The following is a 20,051-nucleotide window of genomic DNA, read 5'->3' as shown; positions in this document are numbered from 1 at the left end:
AGCGTCAACTGCAGATGCTACTATTATTGTGTACACCCCATTTTCTACTTTTTTTTTTACTAAATAGCCCAATTTCATAGCCTTAAGAGTGTGCATATCATGAATGCTTGGTGTTATTGGATTTGTGAGAATCTACTGAATCTACTGGTACCTTGTTTCCCATGTAACAATAAGAAATATACTCAAAACCTGGATTAATCTTTTTAGTCACATAGCACTACTATTATTCTGAACACTACTGTATTTGCTTCAAGTGAAATTTTTTTTCCATTGTAATTTTGAATGCTAACGTATTAGCATTTGTAACAGCTATCAATAGATGGAGGATGGAAGGTCAAGTTAATCCATGATTACTGAGAAAATAAGGAGGTCATAATTTTTCATTCCGACAGTAAAGCCAAACTGTCTGTTATGAGAACCACTGCTCAGCTCCCCAAAATCTGATAACATCTGAACCGAGATAATGGTGATTATTATGATCATTATTATTATTATTATTATATGTTTTCAGTATGGTGATGTGATGATGACAGCAGGACAAAGTGAAGACAGAGGTGTGTTTTGGCTGCCAGCTGCTGGTGTTACAGCTGACTGTGTGGACATGAATCCTGCAGGTAAAAGCTGCTGGGCAAAACCCCACTTATTTATCAGTCTCAGCTGAACAGTGAGATAACAGAAAGTGCTTCTTACTAATAGGAAGAAGAGCTCAGTAGTCAGTAGTTCAGTAGTTTTAGTAATACTGTATATTCATGTAAAAGATACCATTTGAAATGTTGTGATATGAACAGTAAAACTGGATTAAACAGAGGACGCAGTTAAGTTAAATCAGATTTATGAACAAATTTGAAATAACTGCACTCGACACAAAACATGCAAAGTCAATAAATAGTTAATAAACGAGCACTGGAGTCCACAGTCGCACTGAGCCCTGTCCCGGCAAGGAGGCGTGGTCACCATTTTTATTCTGGGCACTCATTGGAAAGCGCACATAGATGCTCAATTAGTCTCATCAAGAAACAGGTGGAATATGCCAGAAAGCTGCGTATGTTGGCAATGCCAAAAACGGAGGAATAAGCGAGACAATATTTCCTTCCATAAGTAAGTGGTTTTGATTATTCTTGTCACTTTGTCCTTGACATTTGGTCAGTATGTCAGGACTCGTGGTGGCTTGACACAGGAAGAAGTAGGAGACACATGCAGACTCACAGACATGGTTGGTTGAGATGAATAAAAGGCTTTATCTGGGAACTGGGCAGTAGATTCAGCACACAGGTAGACAGTGAAAGAGGCAGAGGTCTCAGACAGGGTACAGGCTGGGGCATGGTCCAAAAAAACGAGCTGAGGTCATACAAACGGTGTTGAGGAATAAAGCAGGCAAAAACAGGCAGATTCAGAAAACAAGCTGAGTTCAGGATTAAGGCGAGGTGGAGGTCGGCGCAAAAAAAAAAACACTGCAGTATTAAGCAGAAATGAGGTGATGGTCTAGTGGTTAGATAAGATAAGACTTTATTGATCTCACAGTGGAGAAATTCACATGTTACGTTAGCTCTTCAAAAACACACAAGATGAGTGGTGTTAAGGTGTTGGGCTTGAGACCTCGGTTCAAATCCCCGCCTGAATAGAAAATCACTAAGGGCCCTTGGGCAAGGTCTTTAATCCCCTATTGCTCCCGGTGTGTAGTGAGCGCCTTGTATGGCAGCACCCTGACATCGGGGTGAATGTGAGGCATAATTGTAAAGCGCTTTGAGCGTCTGATGCAGATGGAAAAGCGCTATACAACCCCTGGCAAAAATTATGGAATCACCGGCCTCGGAGGATGTTCATTCAGTTGTTTAATTTTGTAGAAAAAAAGCAGATCACAGACATGACACAAAAACTAAAAAACTAAAGTCATTTCAAATGGCAACTTTCTGGCTTTATGAAACACTATAAGAAATCAAGAAAAAAGATTGTGGCAGTCAGTAACGGTTACTTTTTTAGACCAAGCAGAGGAAAAAAATATGGAATCACTCAATTCTGAGGAAAAAATTATGGAATCACCCTGTAAATTTTCATCCCCAAAACTAACACCTGCATCATATCAGATCTGCTCCTTAGTCTGCATCTAAAAAGGAGTGATCACACCTTGGAGAGCTGTTGCACCAAGTGGACTGACATGAATCATGGCTCCAACACGAGAGATGTCAATTGAAACAAAGGAGAGGATTATCAAACTCTTAAAAGAGGGTAAATCATCACGCAATGTTGCAAAAGATGTTGGCTGTTCACAGTCAGCTGTGTCTAAACTCTGGACCAAATACAAACAACATGGGAAGGTTGTTAAAGGCAAACATACTAGTAGACCAAGGAAGACATCAAAGCGTCAAGACAGAAAACTTAAAGCAATATGTCTCAAAAATCGAAAAATGTACAACAAAACAAATGAGGAACGAATGGGAGGAAACTGGAGTCAACGTCTGTGACCGAACTGTAAGAAACCGCCTAAAGGAAATGGGATTTACATACAGAAAAGCTAAACGAAAGGCATCATTAACACCTAAACAGAAAAAACAAGGTTACAATGGGCTAAGGAAAAGCAATTGTGGACTGTGGATGACTGGATGAAAGTCATATTCAGTGATGAATCTCGAATCTGCATTGGGCAAGGTGATGATGCTGGAACTTTTGTTTGGTGCTTTTCCAATGAGATTTATAAAGATGGCTGCCTGAAGAGAACATGTAAATTTCCACAGTCATTGATGATATGGGGCTGCATGTCAGGTAAAGGCACTGGGGAGTTGGCTGTCATTACATCATCAATAAATGCACAAGTTTATGTTGATATTTTGGACAATTGAAAGGATGTTTGGGGATGATGAAATAATTTTTCAAGATGATAATGCATCTTGCCATAGAGCAAAAACTGCAAAAACATTCCTTGCAAAAAGACACATAGGGTCAATGTCAATGAGCAGATCTGATTTGATGCAGGTGTTAATTTGGGGGATGAAAATTTACAGGGTGATTCCATAATTTTTTCCTCAGAATTGAGTGATTCCATATTTTTTTCCTCTGCTTGGTCTAAAAAAGTAACTGTTACTGACTGCCACAATCTTTTTTTCTTGATTTCTTATAGTGTTTCTTAAAGCCAGAAAGTTGCCATTTGAAATGACTTTAGTTTTGTGTCATGTCTGTGATCTGCTTTTTTTTCTACAAAATTAAACAACTGAATGAACATCCTCCGAGGCCGGTGATTCCATAATTTTTGCCAGGGGTTGTATAAATGCAGTCCATTCACCATTTATTTACCATTTAACTCTTCTGAGCAAACAGGACGAAAATGAGAGGCGAGAGAGTGAACAAAGTCATCAATTGGGCACTGAGCAGAGGAACTGTGAGGGCTTAAGTAAGGGGCAGACTAATCAAGGTGTAATGAGGTGCAGGTGTGTGGGAGGCTCTGGAAGGGGGTGTGACCGAAGAAGACAAGGGTACATGCAAGAGGGTGCAGTGAGACGGAAAGCAAAGTGAACTGGGGCAAGATAAACTAGTGACAGAAAAGCTAAAGGTGAAAAACGTGACGTGCTCAAGACAAACAATAATTAGCGTGAGCAAAACAAAAGGGGCAAAACTAAGAAATAATGTGACTAGTCTAAAAGTGGTTAACAAGAAAACTAATGATTATAAGCAAAACTAGAATGGAACGGATGCATGAAAGTGAATACAATCAAAATGGCAAAACAAACTATTGGTTAAACAGAGAATAAATGATGAACAGAAAACAAAACCAGTGACTTCAGATTAATGTAATGAAAGACTGAATACACAATAAATGATAACCAAAAATAAAACCCAAGAACAGAACACATAATCACAATGAGGAGATCATAAATATACTCAACAAAAATATAAACGCAACACTTTTGGCTTTGCTCCCATTTTGTATGAGATGAACTCAAAGATCTAAAACTTTTTCCACATACACAATATCACCATTTCCCTCAAATATTGTTCACAAACCAGTTTAAATCTGTGATAGTGAGCACTTCTCCTTTGCTGAGATAATCCATCCCACCTCACAGGTGTGCCATATCAAGATGCTGATTAGACACCATGATTAGTGCACAGGTGTGCCTTAGACTGCCCACAATAAAAGGCCACTCTGAAAGGTGCAGTTTTATCACACAGCACAATGCCACAGATGTCGCAAGATTTGAGGGAGCGTGCAATTGGCATGCTGACAGCAGGAATGTCAACCAGAGCTGTTGCTCGTGTATTGAATGTTCATTTCTCTACCATAAGCCATCTCCAAAGGCGTTTCAGAGAATTTGGCAGTACATCCAACCAGCCTCACAACCGCAGACCACGTGTAACCACACCAGCCCAGGACCTCCACATCCAGCATGTTCACCTCCAAGATCAATCAATCAATCAATCAACTTATTTCTTATATAGCGCCAAATCACAACAAACAGTTGCCCCAAGGCGCTCCATATTGTAAGGCAAGGCCATACAATAATTATGAAAAACCCCAACGGTCAAAACGACCCCCTATGAGCAAGCACTTGGCCACAGTGGGAAGGAAAAACTCCCTTTTAACAGGAAGAAACCTCCAGCAGAACCAGGCTCAGGGAGGGGCAGTCTTCTGCTGAGACTGGTTGGGGCTGAGGGAAAGAACCAGGAAAAAGACATGCCGAGAAGGGGGGCAGAGATCGATCACTAATGATTAAATGCAGAGTGATGCATACGGAGCAAAAAGAGAAAGAAACAGTGCATCATGGGAACCCCCTCACAGTCTACGTCTAAAGCAACATAACCAAGGGATGGTCCAGGGTCACCCGATCCAGCCCTAACTATAAGCCTTAGCGAAAAGGAAAGTTTTAAGCCTAATCTTAAAAGTAGAGAGGGTATCTGTCTCCCTGATCTGAATTGGGAGCTGGTTCCACAGGAGAGGAGCCTGAAAGCTGAAGGCTCTGCCTCCCATTCTACTCTTACAAACCCTAGGAACTACAAGTAAGCCCGCAGTCTGAGAGCGAAGCGCTCTAATGGGGTAATATGGTACTACGAGGTCCCTAAGATAAGATGGGACCTGATTATTCAAAACCTTATAAGTAAGAAGAAGAATTTTAAATTCTATTCTAGAATTAACAGGAAGCCAATGAAGAGAGGCCAACACGGGTGAGATATGCTCTCTCCTGCTAGTCCCCGTCAGTACTCTAGCTGCAGCATTCTGAACCAACTGAAGGCTTTTTAGGGAACTTTTAGGACAACCTGATAATAATGAATTACAATAGTCCAGCCTAGAGGAAATAAATGCATGAATTATTTTTTCAGCATCACTCTGAGACAAGACCTTTCTGATTTTAGAGATATTGCATAAATGCAAAAAGGCAGTCCTACATATTTGTTTAATATGCGCTTTGAATGACATATCCTGATCAAGATCGTCTGAGACCAGCCACTCGGACAGCTACTGAAACAATCGGTTTGCATAACCAAAGAATTTCTGCACAAACTGTCAGAAACCATCTCAGGGAAGCTCATCTGCATGCTCGTCGTCCTCATCGGGGTCTCGACCTGACTCCAGTTCGTCGTCGTAACTGACTTGAGTGGGCAAATGCTCACATTCGCTGGCGTTTGGCACGTTGGAGAGGTGTTCTCTTCACGGATGAATCCCGGTTCACACTGTCCAGGGCAGATGGCAGACAGCGTGTGTGGCGTCGTGTGGGTGAGCGGTTTTCTGATGTCAATGTTGTGGATCGAGTGGCCCATGGTGGCGGTGGGGTTATGGTATGGGCAGGCGTCTGTTATGGACGAAGAACACAGGTGCATTTTATTGATGGCATTTTGAATGCACAGAGATACCGTGACGAGATCCTGAGGCCCATTGTTGTGCCATACATTCAAGAACATCACCTCATGTTGCAGCAGGATAATGCACGGCCCCATGTTGCAAGGATCTGTACACAATTCTTGGAAGCTGAAAATGTCCCAGTTCTTGCATGGCCGGCATACTCACCGGACATGTCACCCATTGAGCATGTTTGGGATGCTCTGGACCGGCGTATACGACAGCGTGTACCAGTTCCTGCCAATATCCAGCAACTTCGCACAGCCATTGAAGAGGAGTGGACCAACATTCCACAGGCCACAATTGACAACCTGATCAACTCTACGCGAAGGAAATGTGTTGCACTGCATGAGGCAAATGGTGGTCACACCAGATACTGACTGGTATCCCCCCCCCAATAAAACAAAACTGCACCTTTCAGAGTGGCCTTTTATTGTGGACAGTCTAAGGCACACCTGTGCACTAATCATGGTGTCTAATCAGCATCTTGATATGGCACACCTGTGAGGTGGGATGGATTATCTCAGCAAAGGAGAAGTGCTCACTATCACAGATTTAGACTGGTTTGTGAACAATATTTGAGGGAAATGGTGATATTGTGTATGTGGAAAAAGTTTTAGATCTTTGAGTTCATCTCATACAAAATGGGAGCCAAACCAAAAGTGTTGCATTTATATTTTTGTTGAGTGTAAATGAATGACTACAGAAATGAATGATAACCAAAGAATGAACCAGTGACAATAGAATAACACACAGAAAAGACATAAACAGAACCAAACAGAGACTAAAATGACAAAGTATAGACATATGAAAAGTAAAACTGGAAAACCACAGAGGAAATTAAGCAATGAACTCAAACCTAAACCCAAGCCGGGGCCGAATCTGACACGATTAACAGGTGTATGTTGCCTGCTATACCTGTGTTGTCAGAGGACATGGACCATTAAGTCTCCACTTATGTCTAGTTGATATTTTCCCCTGCTACACTGATGTCTAGTTAAAATACTTGTCGTTGGTGATTAAAATTGTTTGACAAGACCGACTATTTTATTTTGCACCTTAAATAACCGAGCTGTTGCTCAGAGATTATAATGACTGTGCTGCTCAGTCACAGCCTCACACAGAGATGTACACCCACACCACTGACTTCATGAATGAAACTCGGCCAATAAAGGATAATTGTGTAAAAATGTAATATATATAAATGTATTGTAATGGTTTTCGGAGCCGCACTGAACTGAACACAGCAGCAGCAGGACGTCTCAGCAGCTGGAACAGATCACATCTGTGTAACTTTCAACACTAATATTTTGGAATGTGTGGGTGTAAACAGAGTAAGTTTAATATTTTGTTTATATAATTTAATGTTAATTAATCTTACTGGCTCAATATCCAGGTCAGAATGGCATTTTAACACGTATTTTGTGAACGTTTTTCTGAGTGTGTTCAGTCGCGAATCCGCATTGCAAATGCATTAATATCTGGGAACTTCGTCAATATAGTATCGCCCAAATATGAAAGCTGCTGACGGTTTTTGGCTCGTAGTCAGACCTGTTCACTTTCTTCACCTCCACTATCTTAACAGATGGTCAAGGTCATTTGCTCATAAACTTTCAATCTGTATTTTTGCTGTTCAAATATTTACAGAGTACGTTCATGTCCGACTTGATTGTGTTTTTTTCTTCCTTGTTTGTAACAAAAATATGCATTGCAGACCGATTGTCATGGTAACCGGTACGATATGGAAAAATATCAGACCGGTAAGCAGCCAATCAGAGCGTGCGTAGCGTCGCAGCCATATAAAAAACAAACAAACAAACAAAAAAAAAAACAGATTATTTACAGGTATTATACCAAAGTGTTCCATTACTTATGCAACCCATCGTCTTGGCTGTTTTATTTTTAGTTAATTTATATGAAGTTGTAGAAATTTACTTCCAGTTTGAGTTTAAGGAAGATAATTTTAGAAATTTTTATTTTTTGTATTTTTTGTGTTTGACATGGCATAAACAAATTAAAATGTGTGAAATAACAAATGCTCCAATACTTTTGGAGAGCACTGTATGTCTCGTAGTTCATTTACATCAGTCATAAAAATAAAACTTGTGGAGTAGACAGTTCTCAAAATCTGAATGATGATGTAAAAAAGAAGAATTGCGAGGGAACTCACCAAGACACACATGACAACTCTGAAGAAATTATAGAAAAAAAGTTGGGACAAATTTGGCCTGTTGCATCACCATTGATAGGTTCAAGGTGAAGTAAAATAGAGAGGAACTATAATAAACGAGAAGTGCTCAGATCTAGGCTCGAGTCTCCCATGTGCCTCCCGACATACTGTAGCTGAACTTTCAAGTCTGCTTTGCCAATAAAGCTCCACTGAAATTGAAAATTGAGGAGAGAGAGACAGACAGACAGAGAGGGTGCTGTCTTTTCTCTTTTAAGTCTATAAAAATAAGTCTGTAAAAGTCTTTTAAGAAAAAGTACTTAGTTCTTTCACCAAAACATCAAATCTAGGCTTGCATCTTAGCAACAATTTGCCAGCAGGCAGGCAAATTGTAGCTGAACTTTCAGGTCTCCTTTTTAAGAAAATCCTCCTCTAAACACTTAATCATGAAGCTGTATAACTGGGAATACAAAATATCCTCAGAAAAACATCAGTAATGCTAATAATAATAATATTAATACAAACAGAGCTCTGGTATTGGAATAGTATCGGCAGATATCCAAATTCAGGTATCGGGATCGGATCGGAAGTGAAAAACTGTGTATCGTGCATCCCTAATTAATTATAAGTGTTATCAATAAAATGCAGCCGTTCTGCTTTGTGAAAGCCTGATTCCATCAGATCTCAGAAGCTAAGCAGTACGGGACCTGGTTAGTACTTGTATGGGAGACCTCTTTGGAACACCAGTGACTGTGTGTGTGGGGAAGATATAGGACAATGGTTAGTGTCCAAATCTTAGAACCGTACATTAAGACTAGAAGCACCATGACCCTAAAGACTCGGACCTTCCTTCTCCTGCATACATGTCGGCACACGTTGAGGAATGTTTGACTCCATGAGCTCTTTGCAGATGAACGGCAATATTCACTGAAGAGATGGCAGAGGCTCCACGCCGACTCTTCACAGCACTCATCGTGCCTGTGTTGTCCAGCAACTTAATGTGAATCCCACAGATTTACAGGATGTCCCAGAGAACAGTTTGTTCATCGGAATCTAGTGCTTGCAGTCACTGAGTGCTCGCAAATCTGGTTTCAGTGCCTCATCTTAAGCATAGTTTCCATCATCTGTCTCATTTCTGTGAAACCTACAGGCTGTGCTGCTGTGCTGACATTTTTACTGGACAGGTGATTCTGTAGCAGAGAAATTGAATGCGCATCCCATGGGAGTTAAGACATGCTTCAAGTATTTCCTACTTCATGAGCTCCGAGGCCTGGAAAGATTCACTCTGTCTACCTTTGTGCTGTGAACTCTGCACAAAAACAGATACACAAACAGCATTTTAGTGCCATAAAAGTCCTGTCTGGACTTTGGCTCCATTTACACCTGACACTAAAACTGTGACACTAAAACTTATCTTTTCATCAACATCATGCAGTGGATGTGTCAGTGCAGCTTTTGAGGAAAAGCCACACTCCAAAGCTCAGTTTTTCACAGGCTGCATTCACGTGTAAGCACAGATTGACAATTTCATCAATGCTTACGGTCTGGGAAAGGGCCGAAATTCGTAATGATGTGAAACATAAATAATTACCCTGGAAAACAGAAAGGAAACACCCTAAATTTCAAAGTCTGCATGATGGTGATGACATGCACATGATGGCACAGTGTCATTGGTAAGGGAGAGCCCTGCTATAAGCTTTAAGATTCTCTGCTCGTTTCTCACGGCGTTACAGCCTGGTGATAGAAAAAACAAACTAATAAAAACATACACAAAAAGCTCAAACCAACCTATTAAATAAACTTTGAAAACACAATCATGAGTGCATCATGTCGCATCAGAGGTGCACATCACATGCAGCAGTTGCACATGCGTGTACAGCAGGCAGCAATTTGCCTCAATCTTTGCACATAGTTAATGGCTTCTGTTCCACATGATTCCACACGTGTTCGATGCAAGATAGGGGTGCAACTTTTTGAATGCATGTACAGCTATCACAGCAGCTCAAACACACACACACACACACACACACACACACACACACACACACACATATATATATATATGTGTGTGTGTTTGGGATGTGAATCTCATCACTGATGATTCAATACGCACCTCTATGCACTACCAGTCATATGATACATTAGCTATACATGCCGATACTGACTATACGATTCGCCCCTGTTCCTGATTCGATGTGATTTGTTATGTATTTGATGGTGATTCAACTCAGCTTTATTTCTAGAGCACTTTCAAACAGCCACAACTGAAAAAGTGCTGTACATGAATGTCATAACAACAACAATAAAAACAGCAATAAACAAGCAAAACAAGTAAAACAGAGCAAGTCTCATATTGTGTTAAAAGCCAGTGAATAAAAGTCAGTTTTAAGATTGGTTTTTAAAACAGACAGTGAAGAGACCTGTCTAAGTCAGTTTTAAGATTGGTTTTTAAAACAGACAGTGAAGAGACCTGTCTAATGTGCAAACGTAGATCATTCCAAATTTTTTGGCGCTGCAACAGAAAATGATCCATCCCCTCTGAGCGTTTGTTTGGACCTTGGTACCTCAAGAAGCAGCTGATCCGCTGACTGGAGGCAGCGTGCAGGGGCGTAGGGGTGAAGCAGCTCAGAGAGGTAGGGTGGGTGGGGCCATTTAAAGATTTAAAAACAAGTAAAAGAATCTTAAAAATAACTCTCAAGTGCACAGGCAGCCAGTGGAGGGAGACCAGGATAGGTGTAATGTGCTCCCTCTTTCTTTAACAGACGGGTGGCAGTGTTTTGAACTAACTGGATGCTGCAAGACAAGACTGGCTAACTCCAAAATAAAGTGCATTACAGTAATCCAGCTGAGAGGTAATGAAGGCATGGACTAATGTTTCAAAGTGCTGATGTGTGAGAAAAGGCTTTATCTTAGCAAGCTGCCTAAGGTGATAGAAACTCGCCCTATACTGCACTAATTTAAAATCCCTGTCCATCTTAAAACCCAAATTAGTAACAATACTCTTTACATAAGCTGCCAATGGACCCAAATCAACAGGGGAGGGTACACAGGAGCCACTAGGGCCAAACACAATCACCTCTGTCACAGTCCTGTCTCAGAGGTCTGCAGACAATTCCTTTAACTTCATGCTTGGTTTGTGCTCTGACATGCACTATCAACTGGGACCTTATATATAGATGGGTGTGTGTCTTTCCAAATCATGTCCAATCAACTGAATTTACCCCAGGTGGACTCCAGTTAAGCTGTAGAAACATCTCAAGGATAATCAGTGGAAACAGGATGCACCTGAGCCCAATGTTGAGCATCATAGCAAAGCCTGGGAATACTTACGTTCATGTGATTTCTTTGTTTTTTTTTAGTTATTATTATTTTTATTTATTTTTAATAAATTTGTACAAATCTGAAAAAAAAACTTTTTTCACATTGTCATTATGGGGTATTGTGAGTAGAATTTTGAATAACAAAATGAATTTCATCCATTTTGGAATTAAGCTGTAACATAAAATGTGAAAAAAGTGAAGTGCTGTAAATACTTTCTGGATGCATCGTAAAACTAGTCCTGTCTGAATAGGTGTTTAGCCTGAACAGTAATCCAAAATATAGTATCCCTCCGGGAGAGGTGATACTCGGCATTAAAGTGGGCTAGCCTTGTTTTATACACCGGATTTGTTCTGTGGTACTCGCATATCCACTGACGTATTATTTATGCTTGGCTGTTTCATACAACACTGCTTTTATCACATGCTTTTTGTTTCTTCATATACATTTGAAGTGTTACTTTATTTGAGAGTGTTTTCTTTAAAAAAAAAAAAAGGGGGTTTATTTAATTTTTGCTGTTTGTCTCATTAGCATTCCTAAAGGATCAGAGCAGTCAGTGTTTACGGCGTGCGGCCCTCGAGCAGGTCTGCGAAACTCTGCCGTCCCTCGGCATCAACACTTATACCAACATTCAGCTCTTTGCTGTGAGTCACATCGAACATCACACATGATGACATTCAGTATTTTAATCAGTTTAACACCAAAGGATTTTCACCTTTTGTCCTGGATTTCTTTTAAAGCTGTAATTATGCTTAAAACAGAAAAGAGCTCCATGGAAGCACAATTATCTCAATGATGTGTAAAATCAGTCTCTTATGCTCCACAGGGGAAGAATAAAGATGCTGCAGTAAGTATATTCACTTTTTATTTACTTATTTATATCCAGCTGCTAATTGAATAAAAACAGTAATCATGTATGTCATTGGTACACACAGTGTCTGCCCATCGTGATGATAATCTGGAATTAAATTGTAAAACTTAATATTATACCACATAGAGTAATGCAGTACAAAATAATTATTTCTGTTTTTCAAGACAGACTCCCTGATTATGTTTTGTGTGTCACTGCTCAGCTGGACAGTTCTGAAACTCATTTATATGAAGCATTTTAGGGATTTGTGGGCGCAAAGGAAAACAAATCTTGAAGTGTGGTGTTAATGAAGGAGCTTCATGAAAGTATTAAAACCTCACAAGATAACACAAACCCAGCCTGGAAGGTCCACCTGTTTGTTTTAGCCTGATGAACACACAGCCTGAAAACTTGAGTAATGTCTCCTTTGCACTTGTGAAAAAGTGAAGTTAGCACAGAACTTGGTCAAGGTTAACCACAATGATAGAAGGAAACAGGAACTCTCACAGCTTTAAGTTTGTTTTTTGAAGAATTCCTGCCATTTGCTCATTACAATCTCAGATTATTTTATTTTAAAGTGGTCATAGAGTCATGAGATCATGCAGCTTCTCCACCTTGTGTAGGCCGGATCCTGCCAGATCTTAGAAAGTAAACAGAGTAAGTCTTTAATAGTACTTGGATGGGAGAACTCATAAGAAGACAGGGGTTGTGTGTGTGTTTCACCAGGTAAACTTGGAATTGCGTCAGAAAGGGCATCTGCTGTAAAGTTGTAGTAGATGTGTTGTGGTGACCCTGAGCAAACGGTGGCAGCTGAATGACAAACAACATAAAGTCATGAGGTCACTGGACAGAGATGTTTGGTGATGCTGAAACCCTTATAGGAGAATGATGGTCCTGGTGCTTCGACTCGGACGCTCATCTTTGTGACCTAAAGTGATGTGACCGGATGTCTTGGTACCAGGTCTCACTGGAGGATCACTTCTTCCTTCTTCTTCTTGTGTGTGCGTTCCCAGGTCTGCTGGGGGCTCCCCTACCGTTCTGAGGGGGGAGCAGCACATTAGTGTTTTAGCTTTTCCTTGATCCGTGTAAGAGCTTTTGCAGTTTCTCTTAATTTGGTTGTATCTTCTTCAAAGATATCCTCCTTTGTTACTTTCGGGCATTCTTGCCTATTGACTTGCTGGCATTCCTCTAGTATATGTTTTTGGGTTTCCTCCTCAGCATTGCAGAACCTACAGGATACATTGGCATATTTATTCCTATAGTTGCATTTTACTGCCAGCATTCTTGTTCTTTCCATCATGATGCTATGTGCTTCCATCCTGTTTAGTTTGTCCAGGTAGGGTTTCCTTTTTCCTACTTCCAACGTTTTTACATTTTCAATGTAATGTTTTACCTTTGATTTGATCTCTCCTTGTTCTTTGATAGTCTTCTTTAGCTGTTCGCCTATTTTCCTTTTTATGTCTCCTTTGCTTGTTTGATCCATTATCTGCAGTTTTTCCTGTTGACTTCCCTTTTCCATGGTTTACTATTGTTGTTGATTATTCTTTTCATTAGGTCTGATCCTACTGTATTTATCCTTTTTTGGAAGTTGACCTTGTTTTTTTGTATTATATGGTCTATATCCCAGAGCCCTGTTTCCGCATACATGATTTCTCTCGGTGTTGTTGTTGGTAGTATTAGGAGCCATTTTAATATATTGTCCAAGATTTGGTTCCCCTCCTTTTTTGTTGTTACCACTGACTCTCCTGCATACACAATTATTGGGATTATGCATGATTCCACTAGTTGCCAGATAACTCTCATCTCTATTCCTCTTAGGTCCGGGCTTCCTGCTATTTGTAGGATGGTTTGTAAGGCTCCTTCTACTTTCTTTTTTGCTTCTATTTGGTCGGCTTGGTTGTTGTTATTGTTGATTATTTTCCCTAGGTATTTGTAATTTACACATTTTTCCAGTTTTTTGGGTCCTATGTAGAAATTTGTATCATCTTTTGGTTTCCCTATCGTCATAACTTTACTTTTTTCTTCCCCAAATTCTATGTGGTACCTATTTGCCAGATCATTTGTTATATTTAGCATTATTTGCATTTCCTTGGCCGTCTCTGCTATGAGGGCTATGTCGTCCATCCATAGTAGGCATCCTATTTTTTTCCTGTACCTGTCATCAGGGATTTTGTTTGTATGTGCCATTTGATTAAACATTGTACAGTATATTTTCATAGTGCCATTTGTTGCATTTATGAATATTTCGTTTGCTATGTTGTCTGGTCCTGTTGCCTTTTTCCGTTTTAGTTTCCTCTTTACCCGCAGCATCTCTTCGAGGTCTATTTTTGGTATGTTTTGCGGTCTTAGTTGGTTTGTAACTCTCTCAACCTCTGCCGATATTCTGTTGGTCCATGCCTCATACTCCGGTTTACCTTCTCTTGCTCGGTATAGGTCCTCGTAGTAGTTTGCTATGTGGGATTTGATTTCTTCCTCATCAGTGATTTCTCTGTTGTCCTCTGTGATGTAGTTATTCTGCCTGTCACTTCTTGGCTAACTTTTTCCTCATTTTCCATATCTCATTTCTTGGGTCTCTGCTGGTAATAATTTTGTTCAGGTTCTCTTGAACTTCTTTTTTATATTTTTCATCCGTTGCCTTTCTTAGTTTCCTTTGTGCTTCGTAGTAGCTCTCTAGAGCTTCCTTTTTTCCTCTTTGCCGGCCTTCTGGAAAATATTCCTTTTCTCTCTCACTTTCTCCCGCAGGCCTTTTGTTTCTGGGTCTTTTCTTCTTTTCTGTTGGCTTATGGTTATTGTTCTCTGTCCTGTTGTCTCTTTTAGGGCTTCCTTTATTACTGTTTCATATTCTTTGTATTCACTAGGTTTTTTATTTGTAATTTTTTTGGACAGTACTTTGTTGTATTCCTTCCAACCTTCTTCATTTTCTAGGTTCCATCTTTTAATTGTTTTTGTTCTTCTGCTGGTCTCTGGTATTTGGATGCAAGCTGCTATCGTGTTGTGATCTGATTCCCCATGTTTACTTTTGGGTCTGAGGGTTCCTGCTTCATCAACTTCTACTCTTGTTGTTCTTTGTTCCATTTCGTCACATGCTATTATGTAGTCTATTCAGATTTTTCATCGTTGTGTCTGTTCTCTCTTGTCCACAGGCCTGTTTCAGATTTGAGGTTAATTGCCTTGCAGTCTGCTTCTTTTAGTAGGTTTTTTAGGATTCTCCCATTTCTACTTTCTTTTTGTTGGTATTGTCCTGCTCTAATTTCCAGTTTTGCATTGACGTCTCCTGCTAGTAGTACATTTCCTTCCTGTTTGTAGCATTGGATTTGTGTTCTGATTACGGCGTACTGCCTTTCCACCTCATCCTTATAGCATGTCTCTTGTGGTCCATAGTAGCATCCTATGAAGTCCGATTTATGTTTTGGGTTTTCTATTTTTAGCCAAAGTATTTCCATTGTGCTGTCTTCTAGGTTTTCTTTGGCTGTTGTGTGCTTTGCTATTTCATTCGTTATAGCAATTGCTATGCCTCCTCCTGTTCTGTTTAGTCTTTGCTTGGAGTACCATGTGAAGTTGGGTATTATTGGTGGTTCTCCTTTTGTTTCTGTTACTATTACTATATCTGTGTTGTTAGTTCATATTATCTCAGATAAGCTGTGTATTTTCCCTCTAATGTCGTTGATGTTTGTGTATATGATGTTTACCTTCCCTTGGTTATGCTTTTTTTTCCTTCTTTTGTGTTTGGTTCTTTTCTCCCTTATTGTTCCTATCCATGGTATCGTATATTTTTGTACTTCATTATTGAATGTTACTTTTCTTTTCGTATTTCTTTCTCCAGGTCTTTTTATTCTTTTTTCAGGGCTCTGGGTGTTGTCCTATTTAATTTTTTCGATGTTTATCCTGTTCGGTGTCCTTTCATTTTCCTCATATCTTGATGTGCCTCGTTGTCTGGTCATTTTCCTTGTCCATGTTTGTTCTTCTCTGTTTGGTGTTTGGCCTTGGACGTGTTTGTAGACGCATCTAGTGCCTCTGTTGCATATACCTTTTATGCAGTAGCGGCATACCACATCCTTTGCTTGCTCTCTTCTGTCTGTTTCTCTCTGTCGATTCAGTGTTTTCTTCACTTATTGCCCTCAACTCTTTTTCTGCCTTTTCAGTGCTCCTTTGTTCTCCTCGGATTTTGATCGTGGTTGGTTTTTTCGTGATCTACTATGATTTTGACTTTGTGTTTCTTTTCCATGTCTTGTATCCTCCATCCATTTTTCCCAATTATTTGCAGTACATCCTCACTTTGGTTGGCTGTCAGCCTAATTGTATGTTCGCAATCCTCTCTTTTCTGCAGCTTCCTTCCTTGAGCGGCCTCTACATATTTGACTATGTGATTGGCGTATTCAGCTGCAACTTCTTTGGTCAGGTGGAGGTCATCGTCGAGTAGGTCCTCTGTAGGCGTTCTGCTTACCACCGCTGGTGTCCTTATTTTATTCATGTCGCTTGGTATGTATCTTGTCAAGTGGGAATTGAACTTCTCTCGTTCAGATTTACCTGTCCTTCTCCCTATCGGGGGAATTTCTACAACATATAATGCAGTTGCTTGGTTTGTCTTTCCTTTTAGTTCTTCCAGTAGGTGTATGTATTCTGTTGCTTCTCTTTTTCCGTCCAGTCCATCCTTTATGTTGTTTGTTCCCAGGAGGACGACCAGGTTATCAAATTCCTCTATATCTTTTCTCTGTATCCTCCTCAGATCCTCCGTTTTGTAAATGGTGGTTTCAGCATGCCATTCTTTGCAGTCTGCTTCTAACAGGTGCTGGACTATGTGCCTTCTGTTAGAGTCTGCTATCAAAAGGTTTTTTTCCAGTTTCTTTGATGTTGTCTCTTGATCTGGTGCTATTGGCGAGTTCTTGTTAAATTGTTCTAACAGGTCTTTGTTGACTTCCTCAAGCTCATCGCAGTATTTTTCTAATCTCACTTTTTCCTTTGTATTCTCTTTTAGGTCTTTTTCTACCTGGTGGATGGTCCTCTCATTTTCTCTCAATTTATCTTTGAGAGTGGTGTTTTCTATTGTTAGTCTATCAATTTTATCTGTGTCCTCCTGGTGTTGCATTCTCTTGTTGCACAGGTCCTCCTTTAATTTCTCTATTTCCGTTTGGTTTGACTGTTGCTTTTTGTTACTTTTTTCCCTTTCCAGCAGTTTTTTCTGCCACTCAATTATCATTCTTTCTTTCTCCTCTGCTTTTGCTTCTCTTTCTTCCACTTTTTCTTCCCTTTTTTTTTTTATCCTGTCCTCCTTGTCCTGCATTTTTTTTCTGCTTGTCCTGGAGTTTTTTCTCCAAAAGCTCTTTGCATTCCTCTCTCGCTTTTGCGTCTCTCCTCCGGGTCTCTTCTTCTCTCTGTAGCATCATTTCTTCTTGCTGTTTAAGTTGGTGTTCTCTGTCGCTTAACCTATTTTTCCACTCTATAAGTTTTGTTTCTTTGTGTAGCAGTGTTTCCATATTAGCCTGGGCTAGGTGTTGCTGCTGGTCTGTGTTTTTCCCTATCTTTTTTGCTCCCCTTTTTCTCCCATCTTGTGTACTTCTCTCTTCTATCTTTTTTCCTTCACTAAATGCTTTGTAGTCGAGGGTATGGTGTCTCCTTAGTTCTCTCCTGTTGAGGGAGGTTGTTGTTCCTATTTCTTCCTTGCTTATTCCCTCAGTGTCTGCATCAGTGGTTTCTGTTGGCCCACTGTCATTGGCTATCTCGTCCTGGCTAAACCCAGCCTCGTCATAATCCAAGTCCGTGTCTTCAAGTTCAGGTTCCGTATTTAGTTTGGCTTTTTTGGCTGTTTGTCATTGTCTATATCCGCGCTATCCTCGTTTGATTTTTCCTGCATCAGATCTTCATGTTTTTTTTATTACTTGCTGCCATATTTGTTTGGGGGTCGCCAAGTCGTTTCCGTTCTTTGCCTTGTTTATCCGTTTTCTGTTCGTTGTCGGGGGGCTGTTCGTGGTCAGAATGGTCCAGTGGCTCTTGGTTTGTGTTGTATGATGGGTCTATGGCTGAAAAAGTTAGCTTGTCTGCTGTTTTTGGTGTTTTTTTCCGCCGTTGTCGTCAAGAATGCATCATGTAAAACCCGGGTCGTCTCCCAACCAGAGTTAGCACGCTACTGTTTCCTTTAATGCTGGTCAACTGCAGTATCTGCTGCTAGCTGCAATTTGTAAGCACAGTCACCAAAAGCCAACAAAGAAAGCAAGCTGGCTGCTGGGCTCTTTCAAGCTAAATAAACACACAGTTTAGTAGTTAGGATCACTATCTTCGCTAACATTTGCTAGCAATTTTTTTTTTTCCCCGAGTTAAGCTAACTAGCTCCAAGTGATAGCTGCTTGGCCTCACGCTGCTTCCAGCAGCACCCTGTAGAAGCAGCAGAAGGATTACCGATATCACTAAACAGCTGGAAAAGTCCCGCTGGGGGACATTCGAGAAGGCAAGCCGGTGCTAACCGTTAGCTGGTGGTAACCGCTACTGGCTCTGACCGCTACCGGCTCTAATCGTTACCGTATCAGTACAAAACTGCAGTTAAATACGCCTCAGAGTAGGCACACACACCTAACAAACAACAAATCTGCCAAGAAGAAATAAAGGAAGCCGATATACAACCGTATATAGCCAAGAAGAGCGTCCGGACAGCAAACAGTCAGCTGCTTCCTGCCGTCGTCCACCAAGTTCTAACTTCAACTAGCTGAAGGATGTTTTAAGTTACTGCTTCCCAGGGGAGAGGGACATGGAACCCCTGCAGAGGAGAATGAACAACTTGTGGAAAAACATGCACTAAAATGAAAGAATCTGGCTCGTGTTGAAACACTTAAACCTATACAGTGGTCCCTCGTTTATCGCAGGAGTTACGTTGTAAAAATAGCCTGCGATAGGCGAAATCCGCAAAGTGGCCAGCGTTATTTTTTACAATTATTATAGACGTTTTAAAGCTGTAAAACCCCTCACTACACACTTTATACACTTTTCTCAATCAGGCATGAACATTTTCTCACTTTTCTCTCGTGTGTAAACACTCTCAGTTCAAACCTGAGTAGAAAAATAAGACCAACCTGTTTTCAGGCCCAAACATTTGTTTGAGAAATAAAAATAGAACGTTTTCCTATAAATAATTATGATGGCTTTTAGAACTAACAAATTTAATTTTAACGATCAACGTACGAGGTTGGACACATAAGAAATTATTAATAGTGATTGACCAGTATTTCACAGTTCCTCTGATCGCGCCTCTTCGTCCTGGCGCCGCTGCGCTGTCACATCTTTTTCCATTGACTCACACCTCGCTGCAGGTGTCTTTTTCCGAGTGTAGAACACAGTTATGGGTAGTTGTTGGCGCTCTTTTTTCTTCTTGGCGAGAAGATTCTTATAAACAGACACGCAGAACACAATGCGCGTGCTCTTCCTTCGCGGTGTTGCGACCGGCTGCTTGATGAGGCCGCGGAACACAATGCACTGTAAAAAAACGCATGCAAAACTGGACTAAAACAAATCCGCGAAACAGCGAGGCCGCGAAAGGTGAACCGCGTTATAGCGAGGGACCACTGTACCACCTTTCAAACCTCACAAAAGTGACAAAATTTTGTTTCTGCTGAAGGTCCAGCATTGTAATGTTGGTTTATTTTTTAAACATGTTGCAAAGTTACAGCTCATTTTTTTGAAGGGAACACATTTATCTGGGGGAATTCCAAACAAATGTTTTATTTTATTTTTCGGGCATGTGAGAACTGCACATTTTTGCGTATTGACACATTTTTAAATTACTTACTTGAGTGTAAATCAGTGTTTTGAAGGTGCACGTTAGCTGTCATAATTTTTCCTGCTCTTTCATACAGTACTACCATAAATGGGCTCAAATTGCCATAAAGCAGTTAAACTAAAAA

General features: G+C 40.4%; 1 protein-coding gene across 1 annotated transcript in view; it reads left to right on the top strand.

Moving 5' to 3' along the window:
* Positions 1-463: 463 nt before the first annotated feature.
* The window catches only part of tctn1 (tectonic family member 1), a 52,780-nt gene continuing 33,192 nt past the window's right edge, over positions 464-20,051 (top strand). Inside the window, 4 exon segments of the mRNA XM_034180972.1 lie at positions 464-614; positions 11,844-11,956; positions 12,139-12,159; positions 16,562-16,567. Of these exon segments, the coding sequence (XP_034036863.1) occupies positions 464-614; positions 11,844-11,956; positions 12,139-12,159; positions 16,562-16,567 (291 nt within the window).

Source organism: Thalassophryne amazonica, chromosome 11 (genome assembly GCF_902500255.1).
Source record: "Thalassophryne amazonica chromosome 11, fThaAma1.1, whole genome shotgun sequence".
Classification (NCBI taxonomy): domain Eukaryota; kingdom Metazoa; phylum Chordata; class Actinopteri; order Batrachoidiformes; family Batrachoididae; genus Thalassophryne; species Thalassophryne amazonica.
The sequence above is the reverse complement of the archived record's forward strand: the minus strand, read 5'-3'. Positions and strand labels throughout refer to the sequence as shown.